Below are 25,767 nucleotides of genomic sequence, written 5' to 3'. Positions count from 1 at the left end.
ACCCCCATCCACAGCCATACCATCTCTGCCCCACACCTCCACCCCCCTTTGCCTCACTTCTGATCCGGTGAGGAGAGAACTGAGGTGACCAGGAAAGGTGCAGGTCCAGACGCCATCGGACCTGGACTGCTCAGGGACTGTGCTGACCAACTCTGTGAGGTGGTCACTTACATCTTCAACCTGAGACTGAGTCTGGAGACGGTACCAGTCCTGTGGAAGACCTCCTGTGTGGTTCCAGTTCCTAAGATGGCACACGCTAAGGAGCTGAACCACTACAGACCAGTAGCCCTGACCTCCCACCTGATGAAGACCATGGAGAGGCTCATCCTCAGCCACCTTCGCTCAGTGGTCAGCACCACGATGGACCCGCTGCAGTTTGCCTACAGGCCGAACATCGGGGTGGATGACGCGGTCACCCTATCATACATCCATAGCCCATCTGTATATTCTGTGTTTTACTTTATTTAATTTTATTATTACGTAACACAACATACGTTATGTTGTAATAGTGTACATAAGTCATTACTTTTTCTATTTTTGCACATTTTGAACACCATTCTTTTGCACATTGCTGTCATTCTTCTTCTCTGCTTTTTGAACTCCTGTAACAATTGAATTTCCCCAATGTGGGATCAATAAAGAATATCTCAATCTCAAACTCTATGGGTTAGGAATGGGACGGTCCTTCAGTTCAGATGTGAGTCAAGGCAGGTGAGACACTACTTCAGGTAATTTAGTGTACATGTAAGGCTCAGTAAGGGTGAAAAAGACCAGACGCCGGTGAGTCGTACAGAGTTTTCTGGTTTTTTTACTCCCCAAATCCTGTGGAGTCTGTTTGTTAGCGCTGTTCATGTAATACATGAAGACCGGATGGAGAGAACAAACAGGAAGTGGAGCTTCAGAAGAATCCTGATTGGATCTAAACTCAGAATGTTCTGTGGTGCCGTGGACCTGGCCTGGTGAAGACCCGGTGAAAGGGGAACTTCTGAACGTGTTGCAGGAGACCGGATGGCGTCTATTGACCTAAAGGTAGACCATCACCCCAAAAACTGAACAAATGTCCTCAAAAGTACCAGGCTTCTGATGGACGGGTCGTTCTTTAGTTTCACTCATTTCTTTGTGGTTGTTGGTGCGTCTGCATGTGTATTTCTGGAAGATCAAACCGGAACCTGGGCTTCCTTAAGGTCTGCTGCTGGGATGGAATAACAGGAAGGTTTACTTTTATTTATGAGGAAACCTTTTAATGGGAAGTGAGTGGGAGGTTTACGATGGAGCTCAGAGGACGGTTTAGTGCAACAAACAGGAAGTGAGAAGAAGCCTTACCGATGTCTGTGAGATCCAGGTAATGTCCTTCAGTGGGAAAATTCTGACCGACTCTAAAAACAAGCGTCCGCTTCCTGAAGACCGGACCTTCTCGATGCATGGAGGTTCTGGTCTCAGATGAAACTGGATCAGACTGAAGATGTTCTCGTCCATTCTGGGACGGCTTCAGAAGGTCGTCTTACGGCAGCGCCAGACGCTCATTTATCCTCTGTGACAATGCGCACGTGCATCTTCACACATGCGCACACACACACAATGCATGCACATGCACACACACAAACGGGAGATCAGATTTGGTAATTAAAAATTCATGGAAGTTCTTCTGAACTCGTGCAGGAAACCATGGAGGACGGGAGGCGTTCTGCGTTCGAGGATGAGGAGTCACTGCATCCTGTTCCAAACACGGATGAAGATGGAGGAGGAGCCACAACCCGACACGGCGAGCGATGGCGACCAGACTTCCTTAACATCTCAGATCAGCAACGTCTCCTCAGGTTCACATTTACTTCACCTGGTGATCAGCTGATCAACTTCCTGAAGAGTCCAGCGTCTCCCTCTGATGAAGGAGCCCTGCGTGACACTAGAAGACAGACTCGGAGCTGCACGGGTCCAGTTTTCTTTATTAAAGACAGCAAAGACAGAGGAATGCACCCCCCACCTGTAAGGCAGACACCGACTGCCGCGGCGGCGGTGAAGGTTCAGAACCGCGGCGGCAGATCAGCTGAAGTAGTTTCTCTAGATTGGGACTCTCAGCCTCCTCTTCTCTGAAGGCGGTTCTTTACTTCTCTCTTCCTACAGTCCGATCCAAAACCCCTAAAGAGCGCGCTCAGCAGGACCAGCCTCCCTTCAGGCCCGTCTGTAACAGACTTGTGGTCCAATGATAAATTAAACAAAGATTTTCAGATTTACAGCTTAAAGATTCCAGCTGAAAGGTTCTGTGCATCAGAACACCCCCCCTCCCCCCTGTATAGATGAAGATGAGCTCAGACCTTCATCAGTACCTGATCCTCTGGGAGTGTTCGTCAGCAGGAACCCTCCAGCTCATCTTCATTCAGAAACTATTCTACAGCCCTGAGGAGGTTTGGTGTCCTGAGAGGCGCGTCCCGTCGGCGGCGTGCGGCTCTGAACGGACCTTTGGGCGTGTTTGAAGGAATGTTGGAAGTTGAGCTGGTGGCGTTGGGGCTCAGAGAGCAGCATGCTGGCACCGTTCCAGAACGTTCTTTAAGTACTAAAGACAGACGACGGGGAACACTTCCCACACCAAGGCATAGTCAAGAACAGCAAACTCACTTTTGGTACATTCAATGATCCAAACTGAAAGTTCACTTGGACGTTAGAGTCCACCTGTGAGTTTCAGATCAGCGTTGAGGAAACTTCCATCCTTTACCATCAAGCTAAAATGTCTCCATAAACTCCACAAACACAAAGAAAAACGATTGCTCCATGACTGACCATGTAAACAGCAGAATCCTTTCCAGCATCACAAACCCGTTTAGACAGAAACAGCTGCTCATTCGGCGGGAAAAACCACGATCCAAAGCGTCTTTAGGCTGATCCGGCACAGATGAAGCAGATCAGCTGGTGGTCCATCAACCAGCACTTCCATGGTCATCAGCGGCGCACAGAAGAACACCAACAGCGCCGACCTCCTCAACGAGCTCGTGGAATCGAACCGGCTCTTCTAGCAGCCAGACTTATTAAATCAGCAGGTCGCGTCCCAAGTAGTTTTCAGAAGCACCCTCTTGGTGGTCCAGAGTGCGGGGGCTCCACACTCTGGGGCGGGTTCACGAGCCGCTCACTGCAGGCGCTTCTTGGCCTGGATGGCGTCCAGGATGGGCTGCCGCTTGGCCTGGTAGCGCTGGCGGATCTCCTCGATCTCCTGCTCCATCTGAGGGTCCAGAGAGGCCAGCCTCTTCCGCAGCTCCTCCACCGACCACGTCATCACCTGCACAAACACAGAGCGCCAGGCGTTTCTGGGGAGCGCCACATCGTTTGGGTGTGTGCTGCTGTGCCGGAGTGTCTGACCCGTTCACGTTTCTGCTCAGAGTTCAAACATGCTCATCTCCTCCACGGAGAAAAGCTTCTTCAGACATCAGCCTTTCAGTTTGTCCAGCCTGTTGCCATGACAACTTTCCCTTCATGTGGTGCTCCAACTCTAGGATGGCAGAAATGGCACGGCTCCTTACCGAAGCCAAATTCTGGAATCCTCAGGTTGATATAAATGATCCAGACAGCGAGCAAACACAGTAACAACTGCAGACCTCCTGTCTGCTACAGATGTGACTCTGAGGACTTTCTCCAGCCTCCTGCTGCTCTTCATCACTGAGACGCAGGTGAAAAGGTGTCAGGAAGGAGCTCAGGCTCCGCCCATGTGAGTGAAGAAGCTCACTTTAAAAATACCTCACTCATGACGACAGGAAGCCAGGGGCTGATAAGTCTCTGCTTTAGTGCCTTTTAGCAGCTGCTTTTACTGAGATGTGTTTAAACTCTCTGCCTGATAAGGACCTGGGGCCAGCTCAGCTTCTCCCCCCGGGGCCCTGCCCCTCCCAGCTATTACCAGCAAGCTATTTATTACCCACAATCGATACAGCTAAAATAACAGTCTGAGTCCACTACAGCGACCCGGAGCAGGAGCGTCCTGCCGCTGGACCACACTAGGGTCAAACAGGAACCCAAAGACAGAGGAGGAAACCAGAAGCAGACCAAGATCTATTCTGGAATATCGGGAGGTGTTAAGTTTGCTCTCAGCATTTTAACCCCCCTTTCCAGGGGGAGCAGCGGGCTGCACAGCAGGAACCATTCGGTGGTTTAACCCCCCCTAATCCAGCCCAAGTGTCAAGCAGGGAGGTGTCTGTCCCATTTCTGGTCTTTGGTATGACCCATTGACTGTCTATGAGACCTGGACTGAGTGACTCCTCCCCCTGACGTTCCAAACAGGAAGTGGCTCCTAGAAGCCAAAATCCCCTAGACTTCTGTAGAGAAGCGGCTGTTACTCCATTGTTCTGGTGGTCTTCTGGTTCTGGATCTGATACCTGATTTCCCCTCCTGAGCTTACAGCGCCATAACGAGCAGCACAGCTCAGGGGAACCTTCACCATCAGCTTCATCAGGCAGGACAGCGTGAGATCTTCCTCCAGAACCGAAGCAGGACTGGGTTCCACCAGAGAAGAACCTAACACTGGGGGCTGACAGCAGAACCTTTGGACCCTAGACAGTTTTATTCAGAACCACGAACAACAAGGTCCATTTTAACTGAGGAGGTCCGAGTCTTCAGTCACCGACTGGAACTTTTCCAGAGGAAGGATTCGAGTGGCAGGACGGGACAAAATAAATAAATGAGGGAGCATGGAGGATGAGAGCTGGAAAACAAGAAAATCACTTAGGGGAGGGTAAAAATAGATACCAGAAGAGGAGGAAAGTGAACTTAGGTGAGACGCTCCACGCCTGCCTCATGAAAAATGTAGGCTGCTGCTTTTATACCACATGCTCTCTGATGTTCTGCTGAACTTCAGCTCAAACCAGGATTACGCGGTAAATCAGGCAGGACAGGGGCCTTTTAAATACTCTGCCATCACGGCTAACCGTCACATCAGGGAGAAACCGCCGGTTCTGACGGCGACCGATACCAACTCCCCCGGAAACGAAACAATCAACTGATTCAACGAGGTTACCACACAGAAAGAAGAGCTTGATCCTCACATTTACACATCATATGGAAGAATTAATCCCACCAAAAGACGGATTTAAGTCACTTAAAAATCCGGTGCATCTCCTGACCGACGACCACTAAGCCGTCTCCTCCTGCGTTTGATCCTGCAGGCCGTTTCCGCACAGCGACAAGAAAATAACTCTGTTCTAAACTTCCTTTTGCTGTTACGCCATCATCTTTAAATTTCAAAAATGACCGAGTTGGAGGGAAAAACGTTCACACGGAAGCATCAATCAGGGAAAGGAGAAAGGGCTTCTCTGGTTTGACAGAAGCAAAACAGCGCAGACTTCAAAAAGTCTGAAAGGATACATTTACAAAAAAGAAAAAGGGTGTGAGAATTCCTGTGAAAAATTCCAAAGAAATTCTGAATGTTTTGACTGGTTGACATCTTTATTTGGCATCTAAAAACACTTCAGGAAAACGTTCTGCTGCTCCGTCAGGCTGAGGTAGCTTCAGCAGGATTTGCAACTTTTTAATGCTAAATGTCGGAGAGTGGGGGGTGGGGGGTCTCCGGCTGTACGACAGGCCTGAGAATAGATCAAACAGTGGGATGACCTCCACCAGAGCAGATGAGACGACATGCAGACGTTCCAGCTGCTTCATCTCCAGATGTAAAGACATGCACGGGTGGAGCATCTTTTCTGTCCCTTTCTCCCAGGATGGATCCCGGACGAGCCCCCGCAGGGTTCACACAGACAACCGCAGTCCCCAAAGAAACCGAGCAGGTCTTCAGACCGCAGGAGGAGCTCCAGGAGAACACATGGACACAAGGAGAAACTTCACAGGAGGAGGTCCTGGTCTGGATACAAACCGGACCACTGTGCCCCCCCCCCCCCCCCCATTCCCCTCCCAACTCATTTAGTTCAAGTATAAAAAAATACAAGAGAAGACGTAAAATTAGAAATGTTTTTAGAGAAGACGTGAACTTTACTGGTAGCAGGATCACAGTTATTTTTGATCAAACCCTGACAGGACCCCCCCCCCTCACCCCCCTCCTCGATTAAAAATAGTTTCTGTTAAGAATTTGATCAAACCGGCTTCCACAACCAAATCCTGAGACTAGGCTGAGACAGAAAGGATGACAGACCTGCAGACGTGCTTTGTGTTTTAGCCTGTCAGATGAAAAAGGACAGGCGCAACACGCCACGAAGCCTCAAACACACAACGATGAAGGCGTACATCTGACACACACACTGCAAAAAAACAAAAACACGCTCTGGGAACGTGAACCACATTCCTAAACCTCAGTTATCTCAGCTTAGACTGAATAATGATGAACAGAAATCAGCCGTTTGAACAGAAACTGCTCCGTATGTTCCTGCAGGACGCTCAGAATAACCATCTCATACTTAAAGGTCACATGGTTAATATTTTATTTCCCCAGCAGTCAACTGCTGAGAGGAAACCAGACTAAAAAAGCTCCAACTTTCCTGGTTTAATAAATCCACCACATGTATGCGCAGATGACCAGAGCAGACAGACCAGTCATGAGGATCTAAACCTAAAATCCACCACATGTATGCGCAGATGGCCAAAGCAGACGGAACACAGTCATGAGGATCTAAACCAACAATCCACCACATGTTTGCGCAGACAACCAGAGCAGACGGACCAGTCATGAGGATCTAAACTTACAATCCACCACATGTATGCGCAGATGGCCAAAGCAGACGGACCAGTGATGAGGATCTAAACCTACAATCCACCACATGTATGCGCAGACGACCAGAGCAGACGGACCAGTCATGAGGATCGAAACCTACAATCCACCACATGTATGCGCAGACGACCAGAGCAGACGGACCAGTCATGAGGATCTAAACCTACAATCCACCACATGTATGCGCAGACGACCAGAGCAGACGGAATACAGTCATGAGGATCTAAACCTACAATCCACCACATGTATGCGCAGACGACCAGAGCAGATGGAACACAGTCATGAGGATCTAAACCTACAATCCACCACATGTATGCGCAGATGACCAGAGCAGACGGACCAGTCATGAGGATCGGAACCTACAATCCACCACATGTATGCGCAGATGACCAGAGCAGACGGACCAGTCATGAGGATCTAAACCTACAATCCACCACATGTATGCGCAGACGACCAGAGCAGATGGACCAGTCATGAGGATCTAAACCTACAATCCACCACATGTATGCGCAGACGGCCAAAGCAGACGGATCAGTCATGAGGATCTAAACCTACAATCCACCACATGTATGCGCAGATGGCCAAAGCAGACGGACCAGTCATGAGGATCTAAACCTACAATCCACCACATGTATGCGCAGATGGCCAAAGCAGACGGACCAGTCATGAGGATCTAAACCTACAATCCACCACATGTATGCGCAGACGACCAGAGCAGACGGACCAGTCATGAGGATGGAAACTTACAATCCACCACATGTATGCGCAGACGGCCAAAGCAGATGGACCAGTCATGAGGATCTAAACCTACAATCCACCACATGTATGCGCAGACGACCAGAACAGACGGACCAGTCATGAGGATGGAAACCTACAATCCACCACATGTATGCGCAGACGACCAGAGCAGACGGACCAGTCATGAGGATTTAAACCTACAATCCACCACATGTATGCGCAGACGACCAGAGCAGACGGACCAGTCATGAGGATTTAAACCTACAATCCACCACATGTATGCGCAGACGACCAGAGCAGACGGACCAGTCATGAGGATTTAAACCAGGGGTCGGGAACCTTTTTGGCCAAGAGAGCCATAAACGCCACATATTTTTAAATGTAATTTCCAAAGAGCCATACAATAATGTAGTGTCCCTTTCCCACACTGAGGCACGGAGACTTAACCTCTTTTAAGGTTCTTTATTCTGGTTACTGCAGACCGCAACGAACGCCGTACAATTAATTCAGCAACTCCTGAATCTCTCCCGCTGAGACGAGAGCGCTTCTCCCAACTTTATATTCCCCCCTCCCGCTCCAGCCCTCCCCTTTCCCTTATTTGGCCCATGGCTGAACCCCATTGGTCCAAACTAACAACAGGCTGAGCGACAGAACTGAGAGCCAATCAGATCTCTGCTTGATGCGTTTAATGAACTCCAGAACTTTTAACGCGGCCCAACAGCCAAGTTAAACTCAGTCCGCGACAATATGTTTAAAACTAAATATACAAGTGAATGTGTGCATTTGATGTAATTTCAACATTTTTAAAGTACAATAACTCTGTGGATTCTTTTTAATAACATTGTTATGCTGTTGCTAATAAATGATGAGTATTTCTCGTGGTAGTTTTGCTGATGGTCTAGTCTGGTTTACGTGGTGAGTTTCTGCTTCATGCAGGCGTTGAGACTTTAAACGGGATCTTAGGTTAGTATGAATGTTCTGCAGATGTGAGACGGACTGCTTACATGCAGACGCGGAGCCAAACACACAGTCACGCTTCAGTGAGTGACGGGCAGCGGGTTTTACGTTATTACAATCCCATTCACCTTGCTTTAGCCTCTGTCTATAAGATGTTGCCGGTGACATCTCCGCTCCAACGACAACACATGATCTTTGATCTATCGTAGCTCTCTGTCCGTTTGCGTGATTAACGTGAATCAGCTGATTTTGATACTGGGAAAAGCTACTTTTAAAAAAGTGTAGCACAATGGCACAAAGCTGCTTTTCTCCGCTTCAGATTCGACCAGAATTGCGTTAATTGTGGTTGAAGAGTTAAAGTAGTCCAGACACTGGAACTAAAGCTCCGGTGTTAAAGGGTTAACTTTAGTCCTCAGGAAAACTAACAATCCGGCCTACGTTGGTGGGTGGGTGTTTGCCAGTTTCTACTAGCTCTGGGGTTAAAGGTCACTCCGTGCAGTATTCATATATAGTCAATGGACGCTGCTTGTTGATTCTCTGAGGGACAAACTGGATGAAGGTGACTGAATAAAAGCCGTAGAAAATATGTTTCTACTGAACTCCAATACAACTCCACCCTTTTAAATCAACATCCCCATTAAAGCCACTTAAAGAAGGCAAACTTACCCCTTCCAGATCTCCATCTAGAGGCAGTTTGCGGTTGTCGGCGTGGTTTTCTCCTTTCCGCCCTCCATCGTTCTGGATGTTCGCCTCCTTCTCCTTCTGCTCAAAGTATTCCAGGAAGGAGGGCTTGACGGGCTGCATCGTCTCATCTCTCCCTGTCAATCAGAAGAACAATGTTTAGATGAAAACTGAAGATTATGGCGTGTTCGTGTTAACATGACTGGACCAAAAACAAGATTTAATAATAAACACCAGCGATTCAAAAGAAAGAATCAAAGCATCTGGAGCTTCTTCATAACTAACATTACACAAGGCAGCTTTGAAGATCTTTTTAGATTAGATTAGGGTTGAGAGCAGATGATTGAGCTCAGGAGAGACGTTTAACTTCAGAACCAAAACTGCAGACTTAATCTGGAACAAAAAATGAGAGGAATTCCAATGACATGAAAGGCAGGACATGGAGGTTTGGGATGACGTCAGCTCCAACCTCTGAATCTGTGGATCAGGGTAAAGGGTGGCAGACTCACCTCTGCTCACTACCTGCTGGAAAACGGCAGCTTTGGTGCAGAATGGAAATGTTGAGTGTTACTCTTGAGAGGAACTGTGTTTTTGAGAAGCTGCCTTCTCCTCATGCTGCCCGTTAAAACACTAAAGGACACATGAACCATCTTTAAGAGCCAGCAGCAGCAGCAGCAGCAGCAGCAGCACCAGCAGCAGCAGCACCAGCACCAGCACTCAAGCATCCTTTCATTCCTGTAATGCAGCATGCAGAGCTGCATTTCACATTACATTAACTGTAGGTAACTCGAGCTACATCGATTTGACTGTAAACCTTAGCGCTGCTCTTTCACAAGACGCTGTTTACTTACAGAAGTTTCATGTGAACGTGGCTTCAAACAGGAAGTTTGAAAGTGTTGACAGACCACACTTTCTACAGAATCCGTTCAGGAAGAACCAGAAAAAGTGTCTTTATGACTTTTTTCACAGAAAAAGACCATTAACAAACTGTTTCCAAAATGTGTCTTAGATCTACATAAACTGCTCATCAGGCTGCTGCTGCGGTGAGCAACACTGAACCATTTCAACCGTCATTTCAACCGTAAACCTGTAAATCTGTCCTGTTGAACCATGTGGCTGCAGGTCAAGAAGGTCCAGTGTGAAAGACTCGGACACTTACATGTGAGATTTTCTAAAGCCACTAATGTGTTTGTTCTGCATTTACTGCCAAAGAACCCCTAAATTCACGCTCAGAGCTTTTTTGTTTTTAAAGAAACATCCCTTTAAAATCTGCAGGCTGTTTCAGGTGTCAGACGTCCAACGCAGAAATATTGTAGGGAGAACCTAATTTTACCAAACACAAACCATTGGACTGTTCCCCAGGATGTTCCAGCATAAGAAAATGTTTATGTCAAAGTAATAATCTGATATAATCTGATCTGGAAGCCAAACGACGACGAATGATGGTTGACCAGAGGATGGAAATGAAAGTGTCTTTACTGAACCTAAAGCAGCAAATCAGCCAGAGCTTCCTGTGAATTCATGGCTTTAATAACAAACGCCGTTAGACGTACTAAAGCCGCCAAGCCAACAAGAACTACGTGACAGAAACAGGCATCTTGACATGTGGACATTTTTGCGGCTAGCAGGTGTGTTGATAATATTTGAGTGTGTGTGAACAGGCCCCGCCCTTTTTGTACTACATTTGAACCTTACCGTAATGATAAACAACCAGTAAACCTGCCTGCTCTATGCTGCTTCATGGTCTTATCCCCCTTCCCCTCCTACTATCACCCTCCTTCCCCCCCTCTCTCTATCGTCCCTCTCTCTTCTTCCCCTCTTTCCTTTTCCGTCCGGTCCAACACCAAAGATTTTCAAACATGATTGAAATTAATAAAGTTTGGCCTCAATTACAAAAGGGGTTTATTCAGACATACCTTTGGTTTGTCTGAAGATGAATAACCCCTCTTGTTAAAGTAAAATATGTCCAACACAAGAGGCCCTCAGCTCTCATCTGTTTGCCTAGCTGTTGGACAGGACAAGTTAAAAAAAAAAAAAAAAAAGAAAAAAAAAAAAAAAAAAAAGAAACAGGCATCTGTGCTCTGAGGCAGGGGAACTCAAGAGTTAACCTGCAGTCCTTTACATTAAATCTAAATAAAACCGGAACTACTGATGTGGTTTTGAACGAACCCATTTTTGATTAGTCAAGATTGTTTTGAATAAAACCGTTCCTGCCGTCATCCAGCCGCATCAGTCTGAGGGAACCAGAGCAAAACGGTTTACGATGATAAATCTATTCAGACAAGAACAAACCTGTAAAACCCAGAATTGCTGACAGCTTGAATGGATTGTGGGCTAGAGGCTCATTGTGTGTCAAATGGAAAAAGAACTCCTCGGTCTGACACAATTGATGCTGCATGAAGATAACTGGTCCAGCGCTCCTCAAAAACCATGGAAGGTTGGTTACGGTCAGACTAAACGAGGAGGAAATCCTGAAGGGATCACAGTTTTCCCAATACGGAGATCTCTCGATCAGACACCAGCAGGCCGGCCTGCAAAAATCTGAACGCAAGTGTTCTAAACAAAGTGTTGTGAGGTATTAAAAGAGTTATGGGAACAATTATCTGACCACTCAAAGAAAAGTTCCAACCGAGCCGATCTGTGTCCTGCTACGTTTGCTATGCTGGCCTGGGGTGGGTGTGTGTGGGTGTGTGTGTGTGTGGGTGGGTGTGTGTGTGTGTGTGCGTGCGTGTTATCAGTTTCATCTACATCAAGTCAAGTTTAGGTTTTAAAAGACAAGCAGGTTTAGACCAGCTTCTCCCCATTTGAGGGAAATGGGGAGAAGCTGGTCCTCAGCCAGCAGGAGCATGCTGGGAACTTTTGTTTGATGCATTTATTTTCCATAAATAATTCCCGCCTCATTAAAGCTGCTTTCCTCTTTTCTGTGCATCCTGCTGAAGCTCGGCACATGGAAGTGAGGCTGTTGGATCTTTTTCAGCAGCAGACGCTGTGATGTGGGAGTGAAACGTGTCTAAACGAAGCCTCTTCTTCCTGAAATGCTTGGAGCAGCTTCTGCTGCAGCAGGTAAATGACTCCCAGAAGAAAAGGGATTCCTGCCACTGCTAGTGTCCTGCTGACATCCCATTATTTCTCTGCTGACACGGTGGTGCTCGTCTGTCTGCAGGACTTCTGGACAAAATGCATCGTCACAGCAGATAAATCACAACAGGAAGTTGACACCAGCCGTTGTCTTTGAGTTAAAAGTTTCTGTTTCTGGGATTTGGAAGAAGTCCTGTTGGGTCACATTCATTAAAGCACTGATGGTGTTCTGTTGGAACGTGGTTTAAACTTAGAACCAGATATAGTTCAGAGTAGAATGGACTGCATCGAGGCCGCCATGTGCAAATAAAATACAGCAATCAGCTGTTGGATGAGAAAACATGGTGCAAGGATCGAACAGAAACCTCCCAAAAAGCTCATGTTTGAGGGTAAAGTTGAATCCCTTTAATGAAAATGTTGTTTTTGGCGTTTTTATCGTGTTCTTGTAGCTATTTTCTCATGATGGATCTAAGGCTAAAACTGCATGTCGGAGGATTTCTTTATTCAAATCACGGTGAATCAGGAGCAGACGAAAAAATGCCGTTTGACAAGGCTCTCAGTTGTGACGTAAAAGCAGCGATGGGCGGGGTCAAAGTCTTCCTGCTCCGCCCCTTTCTGATCCTCCCCCTGCAGACCAACAGATCCCTGAACGCCTTTGTTTTCCTGGACTGAGCTGGAATCTGGATCAGAACTGGACGGATGGATCTGATGTTGCTGCTGTTTCTGTTGCACTGCTAATGTCAAAATAGGGGTGTGAGGGGCTGTAAGCTAGCAGGAGACCCCACAAACAAAATCATGGGATATAAGTGGAGGCTTACTTCTGAGTAGTAATAAAAAATAAATAAAATCAGATTTTAAAATAATAAATATCACACAAAGCTGGCGTGAATAGAAGATGTTGAGGTTCTGATGGTTCTGAGGAAGTCCACATTTCCTTCAAGACGTTCTTTGGTTCAGATATGGTACCACGAGGTCCAGCTGGAGAACGGGCTTCATTTGCTCAAAGGGAACGTTAGTGCACCTTTCAAAAGAGAAGGCTCCAATGATTACTGGGGTGAGTTTGGATTAATGCTTGATTTGCAGGAATTAATAGGCTTTCTATTTTTCAGAGCCACTGGAGAGAATCAATGTCTGATTGAATACTTCACCCGAATCCTGCAGGATCCACCGGGCTTCAGACCACAGTCATTAGTGCCACATACACACAGACTTTCTTGATCAGTCGTTAAAAGACAAACAGATGAAGCGCTCCCACACTCAAACGTATGACTGCAGGATATCTGAGCTCTAATGACATTAAGAAGTCTGAATGTTCCTGCGTTAATGCAGTTTAAACTGTCGGCAGAGAAGATCCATACTAACTCAATAGTAGGACATCAGAGAGAGGACACTGTGTGTGTGTGTGTGTGTGTGTGTGTGTACTTTAGAGTGAGAGTGGTGCAGATTCATGAGACATCAGAAAACCGCCAGCTTGAAATCTGGCGTGCTCACATCCAGAGTGCTGAAGGCGTCCGGCGAGCGAGGTGTGGCGTCTCCTCCCATCACCAACATGAGTATGTCTCAGCTCTGCATGAGTTTGATGATCGCTGGTCAGAGGAGCAGCTCTGTTCTGTTGGTGCTGCTAAATGCCATAAAGCTCCTCTGGCTCAAACTAAGCTGTGAATGCAGAGTAGGAGTTGAGATTTTACAGCATCAACTTTCACAGCAGCTTTGTTTTCATCAGGGGAGCTCTGTGGCAGCAACATACTCCCACTGCACTCTCCTTTGCTGCTCATATATTCCTGCTAAACACATCCTGGTCTTTTGTTTTCCACTCATTAGAATGACTCAAAGAAAGGTGGTCCTGGGAGGATAGAATTACATCATGAAGCTAATAACTCAGTCCTATAACCTGAACGTTTCTTTAGTCCTGCAGTCTCTTCATAGAGTCATCGTTTCCTTATAAGGGCAAACATTAAAGACGCCCACAGACAGCTTTAATGAACTTAGTCCAACCTAAATTGAAACTCCTCCCATAGCTCCCACCATCACACAATTCAGAAAAGAGCAATCCACGAGACGGCTTCTCTGTTTGCATCTGCATTTTTCAGAATTACTGCCACATTAAAGAGTTATAGAACATGATTACACCACAAGCTACTCAAGCAGGTCTTTGGGGCAGATCTGTGCAGCCGATGGGTGAAAAGCGCCACCTAGTGGCTGGAAGGAAGCTCATCGCCACGTTGTGTTGTGACGTGTGATTGGGATTTAAGGGATTATGAGGAAGACTTCAGCATCACTGCACCTCCTGGTTCTAAAGGTTTAACAGTCCAGAACTTTCTGCAGGAACCTGCTTTCTAGACCAGTGTTTTTCAACCTTTTCTGAGCCACGGCACACTTTAACCTTAAAAAAAATCCCGCGGCACACCAGCATCCAAAAATTAAAAAAAAAAAGGAGAAACTCATGGTCTGTATTGATCTACAGTCCCTCCACAATCTCACATGCATTTTTGAGATAATTGTTGCAGAAAAAGCTGGAAGCTGCAGCTGTTTCTTTTTCTAAAAAATGCAATAAAAGATAAGTTAGAAGATTTAAAAACAGTTTGATGTGTGTTCGTTGGTTTCAAGACGTTTAACAACAGATCTCCGTATGCGCTGTCACTCTCACAACCCCATGCATCATGGGAGATGTAGTGCATAAAACGGCCGGAGATCGGTTTTCGGAGCTTCATTGTTTTGTTCACTTGTTCCACGGTCTGACACTGGATTCTGTGCAAAGCTACAGCGCTAAAGACGAGGTTTAGCTGCTATTTTTGTTAGAACTGAGCGACTTTACGAGCTAAATCGGGACAAGGAAGTGAAGACTTTAAGCACTTCTGATTGGTCAGACTGATGACATGTGATTAAGCTCCCCAAGAATGATTGGTGGAGACAGTTAAAGGGGCGGGACTTTTCCAAAATATAGCCGAAGGTGCAGCTGAATCGCGGTACCTTATCAAAATGTCTTTAATAAAATAAAATAAACGCAAAGAAAAAGTATTTTATGATCTTTTATATTCCTAACTCCTCAGTGTTTTATCAGGGCCTGTTTGGATGAACACAGAGCTGAAATCATGGAGATGGTAATTGTTTTTAGATCAGTTAATGAGGACAATTTCCCACGGCACACTTGACCATCTCTCACGGCACACTAGTGTGCCGCGGCACACTGGTTGAAAAACACTGTTCTAGACTACATGTGGTGCTCACCGGAAAAAAAAACAATGCGAGGAAGACTGCATCCAAACACAAACAAAAAAAGACGAGTTTTGATTTAGATCAAGTGCAGTTTTTCCAGAAAAAAGCTGCTGTCTGACAGAATTCATCCTTTGACATGAATATTCAGCCTCTGTTCAGGTCAAATCACCAGTGTTGCTGATTTAGAAATGAACATTTAAAGAATGAATCCATGTTTAATAAACTTCTGTGTAAATAAAACATGATTTGACGAGACCACCGCCTTGTTCCTCATCGGCTGTTCTGTTAGCAGCTTCAAAAACACAAACACGGCTGTGAGAAGCATCAGAGAACACACGTGGTCTGCTGAAACCTCTGTTCAAAGCTGCTGCATCGCCCATAATGCACTGCAACCACAGCTCACATTAACCTGAGGTGTGCCCCGTTCACAGCACCTGTTCAGAAGAGGTGGACGCACCTGTGACACTCTTCTGACGGTCCAGAGACGGGTTTAAGGAAACCTTGAAAACAGCAGCTGGACCAGAATGAACAAAGAAGAAGCAAACGGACTCAGATCCGCTCAGCCTGATGAGGAGGTCCACATCACCATCTGGTGTGCTTACCGCTGATGAAGGAGCTCCACAGGAACACGTCATGTGGAGGCGGCACACCACAGACTGAATAAGCACTAAATGTTTAAATTCTCATGTTTTCCTGACATTAGTTTTGCTCTGCAGCAAAGTTGGTCTCAACAAAAACACCGTCAGTTTGACCGCCAGTCACAGCAAAGACTCCCCCCATCTCAGAAAAAGGTTGAAGCAACAGTGAAACACGGTGGTGGTAGTGTGGTAGTGTGGACACCCTTACGTTTCATAGTCCCACATTCCTCCTCGTCTTCCTCGTCAGAGTTGATGACCATGGTTCCGAGCTGTGACTGCATGGTTCCCGTGTCCTCGTGCTCGATCATGGTCCGACACGTGTCACTCAGAGATCTCGCTAAAGAGCCGGCAGCTCGGATGGTTCCGGAGTCGCCTGTTCCGGCCCGCACCATGGTCCCTTGGTCCACTTCGTCCTCATCCTGAAACAGCCAGGCAGAGGCCGGGGGTTCAATTCCCTTCAATAATAATGCTGACAATAAAACCTTTTAAGGGATCAATCAGTGAGTTTGATGATCTGAAGGAAGTGATTCAAATGGTGGGGGCTTCTAAAGTGATGCTGAGCATTTCTACTAGTTTATATACGGACTAATCCTGCCGCAGGATGCAGGGCAGAGCTGGAATTATTGGCTGGACGTCGTTGGAAGAGAGACGATCCCTTTCCATCACGATCAGCTGTGGACTGAAGGTTTTTCAGCCTCGTCTTCAGCGCTCAATGACCTCGTGACCCCACGTTCAGCAGCTTACAGAGTTGTCCTCGTCCTCCGCTTCCTGCTCCCTCTGCAGCGCCTCCTCTTGTTTCTTCAGTTTAATCTCCATGGCATCGGTGATCATGGATTTCAGGACGGAGTTGGGTTTGGCTGACTTGATGAATGGATGCTGCAGAGGGAAAGAAGAAGAACAAAACCAAGTCTCAGAGGATTAAACCAACTTTCCTTTGGTGCAGCTAAAAGAGCTGGAACCTGCAGGGATTCTGCTCCCAAAGAGAAACTGCTGCAGGCGTCTACCTGTAACAACTGTGTGGCCGTGGCCCGGTTCTCTGGATTCTTCACCAGACACTGGCTGACAAAGTCTCTGAAGTTTTCAGACCACAGATCCGGGTTCCTAAAGGTTGGAGGCGGGTTGGTGGGAATCATAAAGATCGCCTGCAGGAGGAAACAAAGTGAACAGCTCACATAGGGAGGAACAGAAATCCTATCAAAATGTGTTTCCGTACATTGGGACTGGAAGAGTCGCCGTCTGCTGTCACAGAGCTTTTCAGTAAGAACTCACCCTCATGGGGTGTATGTCAGCATATGGCGGCTTGCCCTCCGCCATCTCTATAGCTGTGATTCCCAGGGACCAGATATCTGCCACACAGTTGTAACCAATCTCCTGTATGACCTCTGGAGCCATCCAGAACGGCGTGCCGATCACGGTGTTTCGCTTTGCCATGGTGTCCTGAGGAGAGGAGCTTTGGTGTTTAGTTACGTGGCTGAAGGATTTCAGGCCTCAGCTTTGACAGATCCTGCCTGTCCGTGCTGTCTGCAGCTTTCAGTCATCTTCATTAGTGTTTCTACCAGGTTGAATGAAGAGAACTCCATAAGAGGTCTGCTCCTCACCGTTAGCTGCCCAGCAACTCCAAAGTCGGCCAGTTTGGCCTGGCCCTCGGCGTTCAGCAGGATGTTCCCCGCTTTGATGTCTCTGTGGATCTTCCTCATGAAGTGGAGGTACTCCAGCCCTTTCAGGGTGGAGTGCACCACAGTGGCGATCTCCTCTTCTGAAAGCTTCACAGCACAAGAAGCGATGAGGAGGATGAAGGACACAGCCTTGTGTTCGGCAGGGCTGCTATCACCAATAACTTCCTGAATCGATTCCACTCACGATTTTTTCAATCCACTCCATTCGATTCCATTTTAAATTTAAACAGTTTAGACATTTAGACAGGTTAGCCTACAAATATAATAATCTATATTTGTTTTGAAGATATTTACATGAACCTGATACATTTCACCAAATGTATTGGTGAAATGATAAACATCATACAGCGTTACATGAATTCTCCAAAGGTGAAGCTCCAACATTATGGTCTGCCTCTCCTGGAGGGGGTTTCAGTTTGGCCCCTAGGTGGCACTAGCGCTACAACATTACACTTTAATCCTACAAAAACCGTGCTTTAGACCACAAATGGTTACTTTAAAGAAAACAGTTTCCTCAGTTAACGCCTGCGTGTTTATCAAGCTGTTCATTTAGTCAGCCATGTATATGTAGGACGACCGAGCGTTAGCCGTCCTATGGGAAATTCCATTATAGGTTAGCTTTAAGCTAACAGACTTTGACTTTTGCTGCTGTTATGTGTTGGATCACGGAAAAAGAAAAGCATAAAAGATTGATCTCTACTCTTATGGATCGATTATTTATTATTAAGCTTGGATCGATTCAGATCGATTAATCAAATTGATCAACTCAGGCCTAGTGTTCAGCTCAGTTACTTCCTTTGCTCTTTTATATGCTCTGACATGAAAGGAGTCAAAATAAGCGGGAGACGAATGAAAGCTTGTTAAATTACCGGTAGTACAATTATTGTCTCTGACCATTGCCCTGCTTTTTAACAGTTCATATAGACAGAAAAAAGAGAAATACTTAACTTAATACTTAATAATACTTAAGTATTATTAAGTATTAATACTTAATACTTAATACTTTGTGGGGGTTGACGTTAGGACTGGTAACTACGGAAACTGTGAAGGAACAAATGAAAACCACAATTAAAAGATTCATTAAAGGAAACCAGAAATGAGAAGTTAACCCCAAAAAGCAGAGCTAAAAGCAGGTTTGAGAGGAAATATAATTGCTATTGCATCTGCACAAAATAAGAAAAAAAAGGATAAGTACAACCAGGAAGTGGCAATCAGAAATGATTTAGAAAAGCAGCACAAGCAAAGTCCCTCCCAAACTATCCAACAACAAATTCAAACAGAAATAAATGATATTCTAATGAAATCATTAGCAAGACGACTAAGAAAACAACCTAATGACTCAATAAGCAGCATCAGAAATCCTAAAACAGACACATTAACAGAAGATCAAGAGGAAGTATTAATTATTTTCTACAAAGATTTATATTCTAGCAAGTGTAGACAACAGCTTTCTTCACTTGATCTACCATAAATAGGAGAAGTGCAAAACAAGGAATTACAATAAGAAATTAAGAAAGTAGAAATGAGATATGCCATTGGAAAACTACAGACCTGCAAGGCACCAGGTAGTGAGAACGTATAGGGTATAAGTTTGAAAGTGACCCATCACCTTTACTCCTGTCATGCCTTATTGGACGGTAAAAGAAGGATGTTCAGAAGATCGTGGTTCAGTTTTCATAAACAAACCAAAAACACAGACTAGATTCAATATTCTCTGAGTCGATATGAGAATCCTGGAGCAGATTTAGTTATGGTTGTTTCCATAGCGATGTCCTGTTCGTGACAAGATCAAGAGATTTGAGGATTTTCATTTAATAGATGCTTCAACTTTGCTTGAGCAGAAAAACCAAAGTCCCATTGAAGCCTGGGGGGGGGGGGGGGGGGTCAAACGGATGGGTGTGTCCATGTTTGAACAGTGTGTGCCTCAGTGTGTATTGCGTTACCGTCTTGTTGCGTATCCGGATGATATCGGAGACGGACCCGGCTCCGCAGTATTCCATGACGATCCACAGGTCGCTGTTCTTAAAGTAGCTGCCGTAGTATCGCACTACATGAGGGCTGAAAACACAGCTTTCTGTTCACTAAAGTCATGTGTTACCGTTACACGTTACTCTGTGCGGAAATCATGTTAGGCCTTTCTAATCAGTCATTGAGTCAAATCTTTATTTTACGTGTTCCGTGTGGGTCATAAATGACTTCCTGTCTTTGGATTCTCTGGATGTGGAAAAACAACAGTGGTGAACTTTAGGAAACTAACATGTGAATGGATTTGACATTCATTCTAGTTTACTTGTTGGTTTGGACACAGATTTCATTAACTTGATGATCTGGAAGAAATCCAAGAATCTGGAAAACTGTTCAGTAGCAGGAATTTCTGTCTGAGTCTCACTGCTGGAAGTTTGGATGAAGAGGATCTGGATTCACTTTAGGACAGAGAGTTGGATTGAATTGGATCTTTCTAAATGAACAAATATCTACTAGGGATCAGATCATCAGCCACAAATTAAGATGTGAATCAAACTGCTGTTAAACTGAATCATAACACCTGGTATTCTTGATCATTATTCATCATTTAGTTCTCCATGCCTCTGTTTGGTGCAGTGATTCATGTATTGTCCCTCTTTCCCCTCCTGGGGAGTGGGAGTGCTTCCAGACTCCAGTTGGTTCATCCATGCTCCTGTTCCTGACCGAGTACCTCGTCTCTTGCTCCTGCTCCTACACCTGGCTGTGGTTCCTGTCTCTGGCTCGACTCGCGCCCCTGACTGTCCCCCCAACTTCAACTGAATGAAGCTCGTCTGCTGGACTTTATATATGTAGTTGTAGATTTAGATAAGTTAATTCTTCTCTATGTCACAAACAGAATCCGTCATCTGTCTGTGGTCTGTCTCTCTGAACACTTTCAAATGTGGACTCAAACGTCCAGAAAGGCTTCAGTGTTAGAAACACAGATTTGGTGTGTCTGGTGTTTGTGCGTCTACTGTTGGGTTTCTGCAGTGCAGACTGTGCTGCTATATGGAGACATTGTAAAAAAATGTGTTTTTGCTCAGGCTGCCTCAGAAAAGCAGATGTGGCTTCTTCTGGCCACAGAACACAAACCTGTTGCACTGCTGCATGATGGAGATCTCCTTGATGATCTCTTGGAGATCAGACTCTACAGGAACCTGCTTGATGGCAACAATCTCTCCGGTTTCTTTATAGTTGGCCTTAAACACACAACCGTACGACCTGCAGGGACAGAAGTTCAGTCAAACTCTGACGGCGTCACGTTTTCACTCAGATGGATTTCTGACTACGTCTCCATTGAGGGTGCAACGATTCATCAACTTAATCCATTAATATTCCTACAATCCAATCGAGTTCATCTGCCTGAGGAAATTGAATCGACCAATACAATTAAAAGAATCCTTTCAAAATAAATGAAATTGATTATAAATCGACATTAGAAAATACCATTTAGATTAAGGTACAGTTGGTTTATGTGACTCTAAGGTAAAAACGACCAAGGGCAGGGATGTCCAGTTTAGTTTAGTCAGTTTGTTAGTTCATTTAAGTAATTTTCTATTGAACTCTATGTATTCATGATCCTTTTTGATTGAATGTTTAACTTACGATTACCGGCACGAAGCCCATTGAGACGTCTGTTGTTGTGAATTTGCGCTATAGAAATAAAATTGAATTGAATTGGTTACTACGGAAGTTGAAGAACGTTGAATTGATCCCAAACGTCTGGGAGGATCTATTAGACAAAGAAAGACTTTCTGCAAGACACCAAAGTCAGGAACTATTCTGGAAACAGGATTTTGTTTATTTCGCTCAGAAATCAATGTCAACATGGATGCCATGAAGCAGGAGAATATCTTTAAATAAATGTGAGTCTGAGAGCGTTGGTGTGGTTCACACCCAGCTGGTTTTGTGTGGTCAGCTCATAACATCAGAAGCCCCTGTAGGACCGTTCTGCCTCCTTCACCAACGACAGGAAATACAGAAAACTGATCTACAGTCTGCTGAAAATTAGCTTCCATGGAAAAAGGATGAATATGGAGTCTCTGCAGCAGCTGACGACACACACGCTGTCAATCAGCCACTCAGAACAGGAAGAGCGTTGAGAAACAGGAAATGAAGATGCATGGGGGGGGTGATGAATGAATGGGCAGAAACACAGACAGACGCTTGCATAATGAGATTAAAGTTGAAATGTATGAAATGAAAAACACACATTCAAAAGACGGCTTTGGTCGTGAGCATCACTCTGGCTTTGACTGAAGGACTCACCCTTCTCCCAGCTTCTCCAGGACATCGAACACTTCCTCCGGCTGTTTGGTCAGGCTGTCCTCGCTCAGCTTCTTCAGCTGCCTGCAAGAACACCAGGATGTTGGTAAAGACGCGTGCCGGAGTCCAGCAACGGAGCCGACGTGCCACCGCTGCAGAAGAAGGCTCTCGCTTCCTCAAGAGTTCAAGGCTTCTGCTGAAGCTTTGCTTTAATAACAGAAAATCTGTAACCAAGACCTTCAGACAGAAACTAAGAACAAATCTTCTAAAACGTAGATTACTTGTCAAAAAGTGAGTTACTTTTAAAACATTGAAGCTTATTGTTATATTTAAATAGTTCTAAGATCTAAATGTGTTTTTCTGCTGAGTTTTATTCATTCCTTGTATTTTTTTTACTTTTACTATCAAAAGTTTTAAGTTTAATAAAGATTAAAATGTCAGAAAAACTGTTTTATGTTGGAATAAATCATTTTTGTTGATCTTCGTGAGAAAAAGCCTCTGAAAGCCCCATCTGAGCCACTTCTTCTGTGAAGAACTCCAAAAGCTCTTTTCAAATTTGAAGTCTGGAGACAAAATATCTTCAGACATAAATACATCGATCTGCTTTTTGGAGAACTGCAGGAAGGCAGCGGTCAAAATCTCCAGACGTCATAGTCCGGCTGCAGCTCTGTGACCTGAGAAGGTGCAGGTGCTGCCAGAGCTCTGCACAGGTAACCGCCCCCCCGTCAGGTGTGTCTGAGGCTAACGAGTGCTTTTAGGCTAGCTGGATGTAAAAGTGGAACCCGAGTGCTGCTTCGGTTTCTCAACATTTTCTCTGAAAAACATCACTTCACCAAACAGAAGAATTAAATGTTACATGAGGGCAGCGCTGCTGTCTTTTTTCTTGAATCTCCCATGAAGTTAGTTTTCAGGTCTCTAATAAATGATGAACTTTGACTTTAGAGTAAAAATCTGACCTGAGATCTGTTCCGAAGAGACAAACTAGACCAGTGAAAATACAAACTCTCCAAAAATGTGGTCAACATCACCTGATTCACGATGATCCAGTATTCACAAGGTTTGTTTTTTTCCATTAAATCCTCATTTCAAAGGTGCACTTGTGTTGAATAATATCACTTACAGTTATAAAAGTGAAATACCAACAAAATAAGAGAAGCTACAAGTGTTGAAAAAATACTTTTAGACCACTTCTTAAACTGTGAATGTGATGGTTTGAAGTTATTCTTTGTGTTTAGCAGAGGGGAAACTGTGTAAATGATGCAACAAAGTTAGTATGACGTTGTGAACTACAGCCGAGATGTGGTCCTGAAACGTAGCACATCCCATAATCAGTCCACAGCGCTGTATTCTATTGCAAACAAAGAGAGCTGCTTTTACGATAGAATGGATCTTCATTTTTCTTCGTTTAAAAAAAGCCAGTAATGCGCTCAGGAATCAACTAAAGCCTCAAATGAAGCCCATCGAGACGACTGTTGTGGTGATTTTGAGCTATGCAAATAAATTGAATTGAATTGAACTACAGTGAGTTAGGATAAACAGAGCCAATGACTGTATCTTCGTCACTTTCTTGGCATATTTTACACAAAAAAAACTTTTCAGTAATTGGCTTCAGAGAGAACTTCGAAAGTAAAAATGTAGGTAAAACTTATTCATTCATTCAGAAATCCAGGTAAACGTCTCACAAAAGTGTAGCTCCACGCCCTGCTCTTTCAGGCTGAGAGGACTGGATGACAACAGAGCGTTAGAGTCACATCACTCAGATAAGCAGACAGAATAGGAACTCTTGACTTCCTGCTGTCAAACAACAACCGCTTTGACCTTCATAACCAGTTCCTACAGCGCACAATAAACCTCACCGAGATCGCTCGCTAGTCACCAGAGCGCCGAAGTCTAACATCCCGACAGAAAAATATCTGGCATCAGTGAACAGTTTTAAATTTTATCAAGACACCAGCAGCAGAAATGAGCCGACTCCTGGCAAAGACTGTCACTCATAAAGCGAAAGGAAACGTGGAGATGAACTCAAACAGCCACTGTTACAGTTTTCTAAAGCGCTGGCAGAGAAACCACCTTTTTAGCCAGAAGAGAACAGCACAAACCCAACAGGTGAGGAACCAACAGAACCTCACCTGAGCAAATGACAAACACAATGACCCAAAGCCCGCATGAAGGAAAGAACAGAACACACAAAGGGGAGTGTCTGCTGTTGGTGAGGTCACTTAAGGTCAGGCTCCTCTGCAGGCAGCAGATGCTTCTGGATGCTGCTGTCAGTGTAAAAAATGATGCTTCAGAATGACGGACAACCTAAAACACTCTGGAAACAGACATGAGTCTGGCAGAGAAGACGAAGAAAAGTCTTCATTTGTTGTTCTAGAAAGTTTTTCTGCCCAGAATGTAAAACTTGTGCTGCCACTCTCGTGGATTAAACCATTTTCTTTATATAATTATATATGGGGTTATCTCCTTAAGTTGTAGTTATTTTGATCGGTGAAGACTCACTGACTGAACTAACGTGTCAACAATCGTCGGGGGGAGGGGGGGTTCAACAGTGCCACAACTCAGGTGGGACCAGGAGGAAAGTTCTGCTCCGCGATCAGAATGTGAGGTTCGTTTCAGAGTGGAGCGGACCGCCTGTTAACGTCAGCTGAATCTCAGAGCAGAACCGCAAACGGTGGAAACCAGAAACACCGCGAGGCGGAAGTTTTCAACAAATGGAAACTTTTACGGAGAGAACCGAGCGAACCCGAGTACGCGCTGCTTAGGAAACTGCTCATCAAACTACGACAGCAGGTCAACATAAGCGCGCGCGCACCAACAACATGCTAATACCGCGAAAAGACATTTCCTTGGGTTTTACCTGCGAGGGTTGTTCCTCATCTGTACTTTCTGCGTGTTCTCCATGCTCCCCGCAAACTCTCCCGAATGTACTCCGGACGTAAACGGCCTCCCAGCTCACTGGAGCGGCTCTGCTACCTGGCTAGCAGGCGCTAACCCGCTCCGAATGACGGCGGCGTTCCCGCTGCTGCTTCCCGCTAGCCGTGAAACCCGCGCGCTCCGGTGTTCATGCCGCTGAAACGGCTTCCTGCGATAAAGAGGCCTTAAGCGGCCGCGGTGTCCCCGCCGCCGGGTACATCTTCCTCCTGTCCGGACAACTTCAGACTTGTTTGACAGGCGCTGGAACTCTCGCGCCTCCCGGAAGTGAGGAGAGCAACCGGAAGTGGGCGGACCTGTCGTATCCGCCAAAATAGAAGAAGCGGAATCGAATGAGTTTTTTTCTTCTTCTCGGGTTTTAACGGAACCCTGAATGACCAGTTTATCCCAAAGTTTAAATATTCACAATTCATTGATATTTATGGATTATCCTGTTATCGAATTCATTAAAAATTGGTTTTGGCTCGAGGTGGAATTATGCTGGTCACGTGACGATGATAAAAACCGAAAGTTTGCTTTTTGGAAAGAATTTTGTGGAAATGATGTGGAAATAATTCTGGATGAACCAGATAAACTAGACCAGCCTTTCAAAACGAAAAAACCTCCTGAGGCTATTCGGTAAACAGGGTTCCTGCTGTTGCGTAAAGTTATCTCCACTGTGGATGTTCTTCTGTCAGAATTGGTGAATTTTAAACTTCCTTCATGTTTTAACTTTGAACTGGATAAGATGAAAACATCCTGATTTGAAGGTCGATATAAAGGCGCTCGTGTGGCCTTTAAAGAGCATTTATTCACCACTTTGTTTTCTTTTTTAATCTTACAGGATTCAAACGGCTCCTTTGTTTTTTGCTTGTTATCAAAGTGCAATGAAGGACCCCAACAGCAGGGGGCG

At 45.4% G+C, this 25,767-nt stretch overlaps 1 protein-coding gene across 1 annotated transcript; it reads right to left on the bottom strand.

Annotated features, from left to right (window-relative positions):
* Positions 1 to 1,923: 1,923 nt before the first annotated feature.
* Positions 1,924 to 25,178, bottom strand: LOC101175466 (serine/threonine-protein kinase 4). Its single transcript, XM_004086196.5, has 11 exons — positions 24,802 to 25,178; positions 21,948 to 22,028; positions 20,772 to 20,900; positions 19,619 to 19,733; positions 17,598 to 17,762; positions 17,269 to 17,436; positions 17,004 to 17,141; positions 16,744 to 16,875; positions 16,208 to 16,418; positions 9,053 to 9,204; positions 1,924 to 3,268 (listed from the first exon to the last, which is right to left on the bottom strand). Exons 1-11 carry the CDS (start codon positions 24,843 to 24,845, stop codon positions 3,119 to 3,121), a joined length of 1,485 nt encoding a protein of 494 aa, XP_004086244.1. The 5' UTR covers positions 24,846 to 25,178; the 3' UTR covers positions 1,924 to 3,118.
* Positions 25,179 to 25,767: the final 589 nt, after the last annotated feature.

Source organism: Oryzias latipes, chromosome 5 (genome assembly GCF_053564925.1).
Source record: "Oryzias latipes strain Hd-rR chromosome 5, Olatipes_Hd-rR_3.1".
NCBI lineage: Eukaryota > Metazoa > Chordata > Actinopteri > Beloniformes > Adrianichthyidae > Oryzias > Oryzias latipes.
The sequence above is the reverse complement of the archived record's forward strand: the minus strand, read 5'-3'. Positions and strand labels throughout refer to the sequence as shown.

Coding starts and splice junctions, on each gene's coding strand:
- LOC101175466 (XM_004086196.5), bottom strand. CDS start 24,845: ATGGAGAACACGCAGAAAGTACAGATGAGGAACAACCCTCGCAG. Junction 22,029..24,801: donor ATGAGGAACAACCCTCGCAG/GTAAAACCCAAG, acceptor GTGTTCTTGCAG/GCAGCTGAAGAAGCTGAGCG. Junction 17,437..17,597: donor GAGTTGCTGGGCAGCTAACG/GTGAGGAGCAGA, acceptor TCCTCTCCTCAG/GACACCATGGCAAAGCGAAA.